Source organism: Apis mellifera, linkage group LG4 (assembly GCF_003254395.2).
Source record: "Apis mellifera strain DH4 linkage group LG4, Amel_HAv3.1, whole genome shotgun sequence".
NCBI lineage: Eukaryota > Metazoa > Arthropoda > Insecta > Hymenoptera > Apidae > Apis > Apis mellifera.
Genome location: NC_037641.1, coordinates 12528689 through 12543399, shown reverse-complemented (window position 1 = coordinate 12543399; position 14711 = coordinate 12528689). Strand labels below are relative to the sequence as shown.

General features: G+C 42.3%; 1 protein-coding gene across 2 annotated transcripts in view; it reads right to left on the bottom strand.

The window, feature by feature from the left end:
- LOC409658 overlaps positions 1–14711 on the bottom strand; it is a 52713-nt gene that overhangs the window by 8308 nt on the left and 29694 nt on the right. For both annotated transcript variants that reach the window (XM_016911798.2, XM_393156.7), the window contains exons 8-11: positions 1604–1854; positions 1102–1349; positions 866–1018; positions 580–725 (exon numbers count right to left, since the gene is read on the bottom strand). In XM_016911798.2, the coding sequence (XP_016767287.2) occupies positions 580–725; positions 866–1018; positions 1102–1349; positions 1604–1854 (798 nt within the window). The remainder of the gene's footprint in view (positions 1–579; positions 726–865; positions 1019–1101; positions 1350–1603; positions 1855–14711) is intronic.

Below are 14711 nucleotides of genomic sequence, written 5' to 3'. Positions count from 1 at the left end.
AGATCTATGTCAAATGTTACAGAGCATTCGACCAACGAACGATACTTCGTCGATGGTTTAATCGCTTGGCACCGATATTCAAACTAAAGTCGAGAACAAAGACGGGAGATCGTTTATCGTAGAATTATTTTCCTAGAAAAGAATTTCAGGACGTACGGTGGTTCTTTCGTCGCGGTTTATAGTTTATTTCGACGTAGTTGGTAGTTAGAAAAAATTCCAAAAAGGGGATAAAGATAAACACGAGAGAAAGAAAGAAAAAAAAAATGGAGAGCGAAAGAGGTAATCGAAACGACGATTGTTCGATCGTCGAACGGCGAGAGAAACGGATAAAAGTCGAATAGAATGTATGATATATATACCACAATCGTATTAAAAAAAAAAAAAAGAAAAAAAAAAAAAGAAAGAAAAAAAGAAAAAAGAAAAAAAGAAAAAAGAAAAAAAAATAAAAAAGAAAAAGAAAAGAAATAAGGTTATTTCCGCGTGTAAGAAAAGCGACGGGACAGAAGAAGTCTCGTAATCGCTCGTAATCGATGATTTCTTTTTAATGAAAGGCAGTGGGGGGTGGAGCGACTCGCTCACCTGCAGTATCGGCGGATGCAGGTGCAGGCGCGGGTACCGGGGCGGCAGGAGCGGAATTTCGTGCCGCTCTTCTCCTCTCCTCCTCCTCGCGCAGCGCGGCTTGTTCCCGTGCTTGCCTCAGCCGATGCTCCTCCTCCAGTTTCAATCTGAAACGAGAATTGTGGCACGATTGATAAAAAAAATAAAAAAGAGAGATAAAGAGAGAGAAAAAGTTTCTCGATCAAAGATTTTCGAAATATGATGATCGACAATATTCATCGAATCAAGCGTCAAAAGTTTCGCTTACCTCTCGTGCATTACGGGAGACATGAGTCCGAGGGACGCGGGCGGTAACATGTCCGGACTATATCTTAGTCCGTACAGAGGATACGACGGTAACCCAGGAAATAATGGCGGTCTCAGCATTCCACACCGTTCCAAATACAACTGTTCCTCTAATCTGGTGATCGAGAACGAGACGTTTATTATTCGGTGAAAAAAAAATATATTCGCGAGAGAACGAATGATTACGCGATACGTTACCTATAAGCGTGTTGAAGGTGTGGCGGTGGGTAGAGACCGTGGTGATAAGGATTGTAGGCCGCGGGATCGAGGGCGAAAGCCGGTGGAGCGTGGGCCGGATGATGCTCAGGCCGGTACGGTTGAAAACCGGATCGGGCCAGCAATTCGGAAGCGGCGGCAGTCACGCTATGTTTGCTGGTATCCGCGGGTCTCGCAGTCGTGTACAACGAGGGAATTTCTTCTGGTCTTCTCTCGTGCGTGGATCGTTCCTAAAAAAATTCACGTTTCCTTGTTTTACGGTCGTTTCTTTTTTATCGGCCGTCGATAACGTTGTCGATGCCGTTATCGGCTGATGAGAAACGGAAAAAGGGAAGGAGACTCCCGTTATGTTTTTGTTGACCGAAACAGGTTCGGTGAATTTGAAAAAGGGCAAAAGGAAGAAGGAAAAAGAAGGATAAAAGGAAGAAGGAAAAGAAAAAGATAGAAGAGGTAAGGAGCTCGATCGGTAATGGCGATTACTCACCTTGGCAGGGGAAGGACCTCTAACCAAAGGAGGTGGGGCTCGATTTTTGGGACTCGCGCGAGGTTCTTCTTCCTGAGGTGCCGGCCCTGCCTGTTTAGCCAGGTTTCTCAGAGCGGCGGCAAAACTTCTGCTATTTTGTTGGCCACCTGGACCAGGACCAGGGGTATGACCCTGAGGTAACACGCCAGAACTGGGTCTATGAGATTTGCTGATCGTGGTAGGTTGCGCTTTGGTGCTAGCAGGCTGAAGACCTGAAACAAATCGAAAGAGAGTTCGATCAGAAGCTATTTCGTATATATGCATATATAATGCATTATATAATATCTTTTACAAAGTCGATTGTTTGTGTTTAATGTTACGCGAAAATTATTAATTAAACGCGAATAACGAAATATAGAAAAATGAAAAGAGAGAACCGAGATTGTTTAAAAATAAATGAAATCAATATGCGATAATATTATATAATGATACTAATTTCTCATGTTTTAGTAATTTTAATAAAATAATTTTAATAAAATATCATACATTCAAAAGAGTCAAAGTTCTCGTATGAATATAATTAAAATAAAGTACACAATAGATAAGAAAGACGATACGATAAACAAATCAACTTTTTTATTACAACGTTATTCAAATCGATTATCTTTTTCTTTATACTTGAATAAAACAAGAAATTTTCCCATTTAATTTACAAAACGACTTTATTCATTTTAATTTTAATTCTTTTCTCTTTTTTTTTTTTTTTTTTTTTTTTTTTTAATTCGAAGAAGACGACAGCTATAAAGACAAGCTTCAAACGAACGATAATAAAGTATCATTCGAACTCGCTTAGAAATTAATTATTTTCTATGACTACGCAAGAAACATTAATTGCAGCTTTTATCCTCTATAATTGAATAGCGGATAATCGACGATACCTCAACGATTCGAACGATTAATTCTACCATTTTCGTCGCGCGGTATATAGTACTATATATATATATATATATATATATATAGTTACACAGTCCGTCCTTTTCGATCGCTCAACACGCAACGATATCGCTCTTCCCCCTCTCCAGCTTTTCACACAGAGGAAGGAAGGAAGGAAGGGAGGGAGGGAGAGCGGGGTTCTTCGATCTTTGAAGCTGTTTGCGCGCGATACGAATCTGAAATTCCACGGAGAACCCGTTGAAAAGAGTAAGCGGCTCGGAAGAGCTTTCAAACCAGATCGATCTTCATCGAAAAGACGCCAAAGCGCCAACTCATTCTTCCGCCTTTTCTTCTTCCTTTTTTCCCCCCCCCCCTCCCTCTCTCTATTTTTTTCTCTTTTTTTTTTCCTTTGTTTTTTTATAAATCAAGGATGAGCCAGGACACGTTGGCACCCGGCTGGTGATCCTTTGTCCAGGATGGCGGTTGGCGAGTGGCGCGCTCGTACGCGGCTGCGCGCGAAAAAGCCCCCCCCCCTCTTCCTCCATCCAGTTCCCCACTCCAGATTAAAACGAGAAAATAACAGAACGAGAGAATACCCGATGGCTCTCTGACGCGGTGATTCCAAGGATGGTTTCCACCCTCCATTCAATTCCTCGTCACCAGAGCGCACACATCTTCGCTTCCTCTCGACGGACACGCGACTCTCCTCTCTCTCTCTCTCTCTCTCTCCCCTCTCTCTCTCTCTCTCTCTCTCTCTCTCTCTCTCATCTTTTTCCCCTACTGTGTTTGAAACAGTCGGGTTCGGGACGCGATTTCTTTTCCATTCTTTTACCATAGATCGTATATCCCCACCCTTGCCGACTTAATAACCTTTCTTCCTCTTCTTCGATCGTTCTATTCCCCTTCCTTTTTCGCGTCGCTTTTCAATTCACCATTCTTAAGGAGAATAAAGACGATCGCAGAGGGCAAATCGCGTTATTAGATTTTTTCCTACGATCGAACGAAACGAATCTCTAAAATTTCTTAACAAATAAATTGTCTTTCTTTCTTTCTTTCTTTCTTTCTTGCTCGTGATCTTTTTTTCGATTTTCGAATTCGAAAGATGAATATGCGACTACAGTGTTACTTACGGAAGATAAGTTATCTTTGCTACCTTCTTTACCTTCAATCGGAAACGGAATCTAACAAACTAGAGGAGCAAATTTTCATCGAGGAAATTTTTAAAATTAACTTTCAAAATTTTCTTTTAAAATAAAGCATTCTCGAAATTTTATCGAGGATCGGTTCTTCTTTCTTAAAAAAATTTAATAACGCGATTTCCAATTCGAGAAAGTTTGATATTTTTTTTTACTTTTCGTTCGATCGAAACGAGCCTCTAAAATTTCCTAAACAACACAGGAAAAAGATTTTTTTTCTCCAGAAGAAGGAGGGACTGGTTCGATCGAATAGAAGAGAGAGAGAGACGTGCGTGGATGGTTCACCCCCCCCCCGTAAGCTCGATGGAGGCGCGAGAGGGATCGAAGGGAGTAAAGGGAAAACGACATTCGCAAGGGTGGGTTGACTCGACGTCGGAAGCACAAGGATTCCAGCGAGTGGAAAGGGTGTAGGGGGTGGTGTTAAGCGGCTTACAGTCTGTTACCATGGTAACGCCACACCACTAAGACAGGAAGAGGCTGAATTCAACCCGCTACAGTCCCACTGTGACCCTTCTCCTCCTTCTACACATTCTATATCCACTCATCGTGCATCCTGCGGAGGAAACGACGTGCGGAGCACGATACCAAACAGCCACGGATTACGACACTGACTCTCTGCTCCCTCGTGTTTCCAAAATATTTTCATTTCAATCTCCACGAGCTTTGCGAAATCGAAAATGGTCTCGATCTCTCTTTTAAGGCTTTTGCCCTATTTTCTTAATCATCGCTTGAACGTTAATTATTGGTCGATCCGTGATCCTCCACCAGATGAAAGTTATTATCGAGTGTTTTCGAGTTTCGAATTTTCGAATTTCGGATATGATGAGAGTCGTACGAAAAAACGCTAAGAAATTTTTGTTCGATTGATTATAATTTAAATTGTTGAGTAATCATTTCCAAATATATTATTTTATACGAGAAAAATTCTTGTAACGCGTATTACATATCGTTCAAAAAAATTTTTGAAACTTGTTATCTCGAGGATTTCTTTCTAAATCGTTGAATTTAAATATAATATTTTTCATTTTTGGGAATGGATGCTTTTTAAAATTTATGTAAAGTTTTGCAATAACAATTTTAAAAAAAAATGAAATAATGATCAACTTGAGGCAATGTACAAAATATCGAAAATTAATAAATTATCCAGACTGAATTTATATTATAAAAAGGATCGATCGAACGTTGTACGTTCTCGCGGAGAATCGATATGACAGGGCTACAGCCCTGTTTTTTATGCTTTATTTTAAAAACCTGTTCCGTGAAAAATAATTGATGATTTTCAGCGAGATCGAAAATCAGAAATTTGAATCGAAAATTCGCGTGGATGAATCGGATCTCTTTCCGTTACACTCGTTTGTTGTTCGCGTTGGAAATATTTCAAAATTCGAACCGCGTAAATATCCAAATAATTAATTTATTTCCAAGGAGAAACGATACGCGTGAATTTTTGCATCATTTTTCTCTACCACGATAGTGGATGGGAGGAAATACGCAATACTTTTTTTTTTTTTTCTCTCGGTCGAAAGACGATAAACAACAGGTGGGAACATTGTCGTTTTATCACACCGTGAAAATCGTGGGGCGTATGAAGTAACGGAGGGAAATATTTGTTTTATAAATGCGTAGAACAAAATTCAGACGCACAGAAATCCTCTTTCTCTCGCGATAACCATCGATTTTTCAACCGCCGCCGAACAACGTAAACAAACCGTGACAAGCAGAGCGTGGAGCTATATACTTGTTAATTTCTCTCAACGTTTCTTTCTTCTCAATTTAATGTTTTCAAAGAAAAAGAAACTTCAGCAGTATATACGCGTTGCAAAATGAAAAAAACATTAGATATATTATATTAATTTTAATTAAGAAGAACGTGTGGCTTTCGAATCTTCGTCCGTTTGAGAAAATATCTTATAATAAAAATCAATTGGATATTCCCTCCCTCCTTTTCTCTCTCTCTCTCTCCTTCAGTCAACAAACTTTCGACCGGTTTATGCTCGTTCGTTCGTTTTCACCGAATCCAGAGAACAAAGTTCCAAAAATTCCGTCGACGACGAGCGAACCGATCGTTACGTTTTTTAATCAATAAATCGATGGAAAGAACACAGGGAATAAAGAAACGAGTGGGCGAAATTTCCGAAGAGTTTCGAAATTAAAATTCGAACCAGGCGTATACGCGTACACACGTGTACGACTTTACGTTCCATTCGAATATCACTGGCGTCGTAAATTCCGAGCAATACGCACGCATTACACAGACGCCGAGTTTCTCGTATTCGATGCACACAGGAATACACGCGCATATGTATAAGGTAGGAGTAGCGGGGAGTGGAGGTGGAACGGAAAAAGAGAACGCATCGGGAGAGAGAGAGAGAGAGCGCGCGGTTACCGAGCAAACCGCTCGATATTAAAACGTTGGGAAGGAAAAAAACCACGATCTGTCGTCTTACCTAAAGGGATAAATTTCGTTTTTCCCGTGCTCGTTTTCTCGAAATTTTCTTCGCCGCGTGGAAACACTTTCGTTGCTTCCTTGGGGCCAAAAGGCAACGAGGGTAGAAAGAAAAAAAAGAGGGAAGAAAGGGGAGAGAGGGGCAGGTAACCACCGACGGGCTTCGTGTCAGATCGTGGTTGACCTTTTCCCGCTCCTGACTCCTCGTTTCCCTTCTGGTTCGGTCGCGGGAAGCCAAGTTCCGCGTGAAAAATCAATGGCGGAAGGACCGTCGCGACAAATTATGGAGAAGGGAAACGACCTGTCCGTTGTAGCGAACGAAACGAAATCATAAGTCGAGAAAATGTACGAAGCTAAACGAGGAAAAAAGAGAGAGAGAAAAAAATAAGAAATACGGCTGGAATAGTTTAGTTTTTTTGATAGATCAAGTATCGTTGAAAGAAAAAAAACGTTGCGCGTATACTGAGAGACAGAGACGCAGAGGCAAGAGATATCTTTCGTTACGACTCGTTATCCCCACTCTTTATGCTTCTGGACACTACGCGTTTGGTTTTTCGCAATACACGCTATGGAGATATTCCCCTGAATATTCGAAATCGTGAATTGATGAATTATAAGATGTAACTATTTTCAATTACGAAATCAAACGAGAGATCGTATCTCGTCGTTTCAGTAGATCTTATCGCCTTTTTTTTGTCGCACAATCGGATTAGCGTCTATGTTGACAAATAGCACACGCTAGAAGCAAAATATGCGAAAATAAGCGTTTCACTTTGACCACTTTGAATCAACATTCCTTACGCAGGATTTTTTTCCAGCAGTGAACAGCAGTAGGTTTTACTATTGCTTTGCTCGAGTTAGAAAGCACCGTTCCCTTTTGTTCGTGAACGGTGCTTTGTGCGGTTGCGAACAATCGACAACGAAGGTAGTCGTTCATTCATCCCCCACCACTCCATTTCTCTTGAACAGAAACCGCTGATCCACCATCCCTCCTCCTGTATTTTTGTGTTGCTGTGAGGCGCGTGTAAATTGCAGCTTTTACAAAGGGTTGCCACACGCAGTTAGATCAACATCTGTCGCATGACCGCTACGAATGGGCATCGATTCCCCGGCTCGCGTGAAATCGAGGTCGGAGGGACGCAGCGTCGTCAAACTACCTGTGTTACCGATCGGTTTGTTACCGACTCCCGAAAATAATACGCACCTCTTTATCCACCCGGTCAAATCAATTTTTTTTTTTTTTGCAAGTTGCACAATTGATTCACCGATCGTACATTCATTTCGATTCTATTGTATTTTCACCGTCGCGATATCGATAACGTTGACAAAAAATGTATCGAATAAACGTTAACCATTTTACCTCTGCACCCTGTTTCGATTAAAGCGTCCGATCGTTCGCATTTCAGTTTCGTGGAACGATATCGGCGTAAAATCGGCGCGTATTGGTTTCGCTGCGTTTTCACGCGAGAACACGCGGCCGTTTCCAATATATTTCGAAGAAGGGGGGGGAAAAAAAAAGAATTGGTAAAATTTTCGTTCGAATAACCGAACGAGCTGGAAATTCGGCCCACCCTTACGACTCCCTTGACATTTTGCCAAGCACCCCCATTGAATCACCATATAAACGACTCGGGGGCTCGCGAGCTCAACCACCCCTGATCCGCCCTAACCTCAAATATACGTTTCATTTTAGTACGGTCGTACCGTACCACTCTAACCCATGATCATGGGCGCCGAACTTCCATTCTCTCTATTTTCCACGCACCTCGTCAAAGACAAAGACCTGTCGGATTCGTCGAGTTCGAGAATTATTACGACTCGTATAATTTAAGATACGTCGTGTAAACGAACGTTGAAAAAAAAAGAAGAAAAAAGAGAGGGAAGAAAATGTAATTTTTTTCTTTGCGTTCCGGAATGACTCAACGTTGCTTCCATAATTTTCTCGTAATTTTTATCCCACGAGCGTTCCTTCGATAAATCGAAAGCGTTGACTCGAATCAAGATTTTATAGAAGATTGGAAACGTGAGAGAAAAAAAAAAAAAAAAAATGAAAGCGGCGCCAATGCGATGCGATCTGTTCACCCTCGATGATGGCGAGAGCGCGGTGGTAGTCCCGAAGGGTGCCTCTGAGATTTCGTGTCGCCGCAATTCGTTCCTTCTTTCTCGCAAGGCGTTCCTTCGAATTTTCATATTAATGCGTGGAACGTGGAATCAATCCCTGATTCAATCATCCATTTCTCAAAAATTAGAAAAAAGGAAGAAAGAAAGAAAGAAAGAAAGAAATTAAAATTTCTACCTAGATTTCTAACTACGAGAGAAACGAGTTCGAGTCGAGTGGAAAAATACGAGAACGAGACGTTAGAGCAAGCGCGAGCGATCGCGTTCCTTTCGTTCGTTCGAACGGTGTCAAACGTTTGTCCCCGACCCGCATAGCGTCGCTCGAGTGACAAACCTCCTCCCCCCTCTCTCCTCACTCCTCTTCCTCCCGGTTACCCACCGAGCATCGACGACACTACCACACCCTACCGGTCGCTCGTTGTCGAATAAATTCCCCGAGGTAAATAGTAAAATGAAATCTGCACCGGCACTCGGCCGCCGTGAAAACACAGCCCCTCATTAATTCCGACCGCCGCTATAAAACCCCGGAACAGCGGAACACATCGAGTGTAGACCAGTCTCTCTCCGCAACCCTTTTCATCCTATCTCTCCCTCTCTCTCTCTCCCTTCCCCCACTCTTTGCACCCTCCTTTCCCTTTTTCCACGGCCACCGGTGGCAATACCGGTGAGAGAAGAGAGAGAGAGAAAGAGAGAGAGAGAGCCGTGCTATACACCACCCTCGACCACGTATAAAAGCCACGTATTCAATTACCCGGCATCGACCGGTCGAATAACGAATGTGCACGCCATGGAAAATATTCCCCGTCTGTTTTTGCACGTATACACCCGTGTATAAGCCCGTGCCACTGCCCCTTTCGCCGCTGCCAATCGCTTCTCCTCCCCTCCCTTCTTCTCCCGCGAGATTTCGACTTTCGCCAAATGGTGGAGACACTGGCGCAAGCCGTGTCCAAGATATTTACCAAGATGTCATCAGAGCGAGAGAGAAAGAGAGAGAGAGAATCCTCACGGCAGAGAGCTACTGCGGAAAATTTAATAGTTACGAAGTTACTTACGAAGTAACGATTCGATGATTTATCGAATATATATATATATAATAATAATAATAATAATAATGAAATATAAGAATATATCGAGTAATAATTTAAAAAGGTAAACTTCACTCGAAATATCTTTGACTAGTTTACACTGCTCGCGCCTCTCCCTTCCTTCCCTCTTCCCTGGCCCATCTGTTACTCTCTCCCCACTCCTTCCGCCAACGAACAACACAAGTGTTCGTTTCCACTCTCGTGACTCGATTAAGTAATTCGTGCGTGCGCGTATATATTCGTGCGAAGGGAAATCGTCGAAGGGACGAAGAGGATCCGGTTATATCGTGTTTCTCGGGGACGAATATATACCTGTGAAACGATCGATCATCGATTAAATAAGATTAGAAGGAATTTTAAATTTTATTCCTCGAAGTTTGGAGGTTCGCGAAGGTGACGTAATCGCGAGTTTTATTTTCTCTCGTTTGTTCTCATCCCCCCTTCCCCTCCTCTCCCGATTCGTTCACTCGTTCGTTGGTCAAATGTAATCCGAGTGATTCAAGTGGAAATCAATTTCGACCCAGTTACCACGAATTATTAAACGTCGATCGGTTCTGCCACGTTGCTTCGAGGCCATCTTTTTTTTTTTCTCCTTCGTATTCGAGGAACAGGATTAAAAGAGAGAGAGAGAGAGAGACTATAATTCCAAGATGGACGATTTCTCTCATCACTTTCATAAAGTTTTTGATCTTCTTTGTTGGGATGATAGTAGATAATGTAGAGAGAGAAAGAGAGAAAGAGGAGGGGGAAGTGTGTATATGGAAAAGGAAGGGGAGAGTTTAATTTTTCTCGGTGGCCAGGTTTTGCGTGAATTTTCATTCCACTCGTTATTTCATTTCGCGCTACCTTTTTCGCCTTTAGCTTCATTTTCATTTTGATTCACGAAGAAATTCTCTTTCCCCGCCATTGACACCCCCCTCCCCTTATAATTAACTTGCGCTCCAAGAGAAATTGTAGACGAAAGAACTATTTCTAGAAAAAGATTTCTTGAATTTCAATTGTTCATTATCGAAATGCGCGCGTTGTGAAATGAAGAAATAAAGACACGTTACACGGGATTGAACAGGATCAAACTGTGTATTATGTCAAAATATAAGTATAGAAATGTTAGAAAAGAATATTAAATAAACGTAGATAAATACTTTGTAGAAAAAAAAAGTTGTAATACGAGATATGAAACGAATCGTTTAAACGGGAAGAATTAATTAATTAATTCATTATTGAATTAAAACAAATAAATAAAAATAATATTTCGTTTTCTTAAAGGTCAAGCTTGCATTCAAAATATTTTTGGAAATGGAAACATAAATTTCTTTTCAATATAATGAACAATGAATAATAACAACATTTCTTTAAATTTTTACTCAAGGAATATACTAGTTTGACATATATGAAGAGAGACTATTATTCTAAGAAACTTCAATTTTAATACTCATACTCGAATTCCTCGATAAAGAGAAACGATATAAATATTCTACCGATCCGAGTTTCGAAATTCGCAAATATTCAAATTATTAAAAAAAAAAAAAAAAAAAAAAAAAACAAGGTACACGCATACCGCACGTGTAGCAAGTGGAAGAGATCGACATGGAGAGCGTAACGACACGTGCTAATGATACGCGTCGGACGCGTGGAAAGATACACGTGGTATTTGTTACGCGTGTTTGATCGGTTTGATCGTTTTGCAGTGGCACGTTTAATCCTGGGGCCACGTCGATATCCGGTCAATCCGTTGTAAACGCGCTCCTGTCCTCGCGGATCTCGCCTACGGTAGGGAGAGAGTGGGGGAACAGAGCGAGCGAGCGAGCGAGCGAGAGAGAGCGAGAGAGAGAGAGAGAGAGCGAGAGAGAGAGAGAGAGAGAGGAGGGAGCCGTCGACGCTTCGCCCGAATCGATAAACGGGACTCGAAGCGGAAACAGCGCGACCCTTTGGAAATTCGATTCCTTCGGAAAAATCCTCTGACGCGGCAACACCGCGCCGATCTCCGCCGATAAACGGGAGAGGAGGGGGGGAGGAGGGGGCAAATCGGATTTTAATCGGCACCGAAGGATTCCGATCCGATCCCTGTGTATCACGTGAAAACAACAAGTTTGTAATTCGAAATGATGACCGGATATTAAACGCGATAAACACAATGGGTCGGGAGAATGGGCTGGTATTAATAGAATTCTCCTCGTCCGATGGAACGCGATTTGCGTGGCCGGTGATCGTGCAACGTTACCGAACCAAACGAGTCGATGCTCGTTAACGATGGTTCACCGAATACGGATAGGGCGGTTGATTCGCGTGAAAGCTGTGGAGGGGAGGGGAGGGGAGGAGTGGACTGGAGAGAAAGCGGGAAACAGGGGCTAAATACACGCAAAACCTTTGAAACCGGCACGAATCCGATAGAATCGATAACTTTGTTCGTTTGCCCGCTCGTTACGGGTTAATCCTTCTCGATATATATTCTCGAAAAGAAAAACGCGTTTGTTTCGTTATTCTCCCGATTCTCCGCTCCTCTCGTAGATCTCCTTATTTTCTTAATCGTAATCGTCACGAATTTTCGATCGAATGGACGAAAATAATAATAATAATAATAATAACACAACATAACAACAACAACAATAATAATAATAATGGAAAAAATGCTTGTTTCGAGCATACGTGCACGACGCGAAATTTCACTAGCGGGTGCTCGTTTGTTAAACTCAACGACGAGGATTCTTCCGCTTTTGCCGTTAATAACGCGGCACGGCTCTTGTTCGGCGTCGAGTTGCAAGCCAAGTTCTTTTTTTAACCTCGAACCAGCTCCTCCACCCGGTCTCTTTGAACGTCACTCCGCTCCCCGACAAATGCACCACGAGTAAACAGTCCGCGCGTCGTATTCATTAGAGAAGTTGAGGCCGAGGCGGTCGGTCGCGGAGGTCGAAGAGCGACGACAACGGTGACAAGGGTCGGTGTGTTTCATTTCCGCACGAGGGAGCGAGTCGGAACCGGATCGAGCCTCGTCTCTCTTTTCCGATAGGGCCATCGCGAATCGTCGTGGTGCCACCGTTTATACCTATCTTCCTTCCCTCCCACCACTTTCGCGAGGAGCTTTCGAGTTTTAAGCGTCCCCCTCTCCCCCCCCCCACCACCACCTCCCGCTCTTTCATCGGCTCGTCCTCCTCCTCCTCCTCCTCCTCCTCCGCCACCTTCGCCCTCTCGACTAGCAGCATCCGGCATACCCTCCGCCGTCTCTTTATTCGGCAAAGAGGGTTGCACCAACGGGGGTAGCAGTTGCGAAACTAGTTGCCCGGCTTTAAACTCTGCTCGTGCTCTCTTTCACTCCTTTCAACTCCTGAGAGAGAGAGAGAGAGAGAGAGAGAGAGATTTGGTGGCAGCAGCCAGCGCAGGGTAGTTGGAGAGGATCGAGAGGGCAATATGTTTCTGAGAAGCCCCCAATTTCCTTCGTACAAGCGACCCCCTTTTCGGGAATAGAAACGGGGAATGGGAACGAGAACGGAAGCGGTACGCTCTTACACAACGATCCACTCTCCTTCCACGTATATAACGAAAAGTTTCGCGTACTCCCTTTCTTTCGATAACGTATTTCGAGTATACGCGTTTCGAGAACTTACGAGTTCGCAAAGGGGAGGAAAGAAGAAAGGAAGGAAGTCGAGATGTCGATTTTTGTTTCAGAGTAGTTAATTTTAAGAAATGCCACAAATTCTTCGAACGCCAAATTCTTCGTGTTTCGGCCTAAAAAAGTAAAATTGTTGGATTTTCAAGATCGAACAAATTTAAAGAGTGTTTTTTATCGCGGTTACTTCCCTTTCCAGTTATCCAAAGTGATCAAATATTTAGACCCATGATGTCACCACCGTTAATTAATATTAACGAGGCAGAGAGCGAGGTCGAAAGGATGAATCGACCTACTCCCTCGAGTTATAACGGCCGGAGGATATAGAAGATGAGCTAGATTATCCTATCGAAACCTCTTACCTATCTCCTAGCTATATATTCGTATATATTTATAAAACGCTTTGTTGTATAATATCATCGCTGCTACGATGCTTTCAACCAGTTTCTACAAACTCTTTTCTTTTTTTTCCATCTATTTTTCTCCTTTGGAAAGGATTCAATTGAAATCAATAGAGCAGCCAACAAAGACGGCGACGCGGTAATCGCACGAAGGGAAAAGTTCTAGTCCAGCAACGTGGTGTCAGCACTCGCGCCCGTTTATCTTGATCGAATCGCCGAGTGGACGAACGCTCTCTCGATCGGTAAAAAAGAAATACGAGACCAGTCGATGCTCCTTTCCGACCGGTTGATAACAAAGTCAACGCGAAATAAAGGAACGTTCGAGAGCGACTCGAGAACTACGAGACAAACGATATAGACGATCTCGACCTATTCTCTTTCTCTCTCTCTCTCTCCTTTATTTCTCCTTACTTTTTTTTCTTCAGACGAACGTGACTTCGACTTTTGGCAACAAACAAATCGCCCGGTTAAGATACACGGAGGAAACTTAATTATGAACGCTCGAGATACTTTTTTTTTACGAAGGCTCCAATTTTACAAATTTTTCAAGAAAGTCGACCGAACTTTGCAAGTTGGATCCGTAACCGCGATCAACTTTTTCCATCCTCTTATTATTTATTCGGTAGCCCAGACCGAAGTTTTGCACGGTTCCTGGACGGTAAAGGTAAACAGCGAAGAGGAGGGGGAGAAAGCTCGTTTCTTTATCTTACTCTCCCCTTCCCCCGCTGTTTCTCAGCGAAAACTTGGTCGGAAGGTATACGTAACGCGCGATAAACTTGAAGAGGACGAAGATTAACGGGCAGGAGAACTTTTCACGCCGAGTGTACACATTACCGTGGATCGGCCACGGCAAAAGTGCTAAAGTTCTTCCGCTTTCGACTGACCTCTTTCTTTCAAACTAATTTCTTCCACAATTAGACATCTTTCGTATCTTTGCCGATTACTTTGTCATATTCGTTTGACGGGGAAATAAAATGTGCAGAGATCGTAAGTTATCGAACATCAAACTGAACGACACATGGAGTAAACGGTTTATTACGCTTCTAACTCTACCTAATCCTCTCTCGCAGAAACTCATCTGCATAAAATTTTCATATCTGTGGGGGATACGCGAAACTATGATGTAAATTAAATTTTTGTATAGACGTTTTTAATTTTTTTGATTCTTTTTAAAATATATTACTTTTATATTTTTGTTGAAATATGTATTATTCATATCGAATCGTGTTATATAACAAAAAAACAAAAAAACAAAAAAAAATTCCTTGTCATGTCAATTATCAGCAATGATTCGAAATTAAAATATGGTGAAAAAAATATAAAAGTTTAAATAAAAATTTAAATCG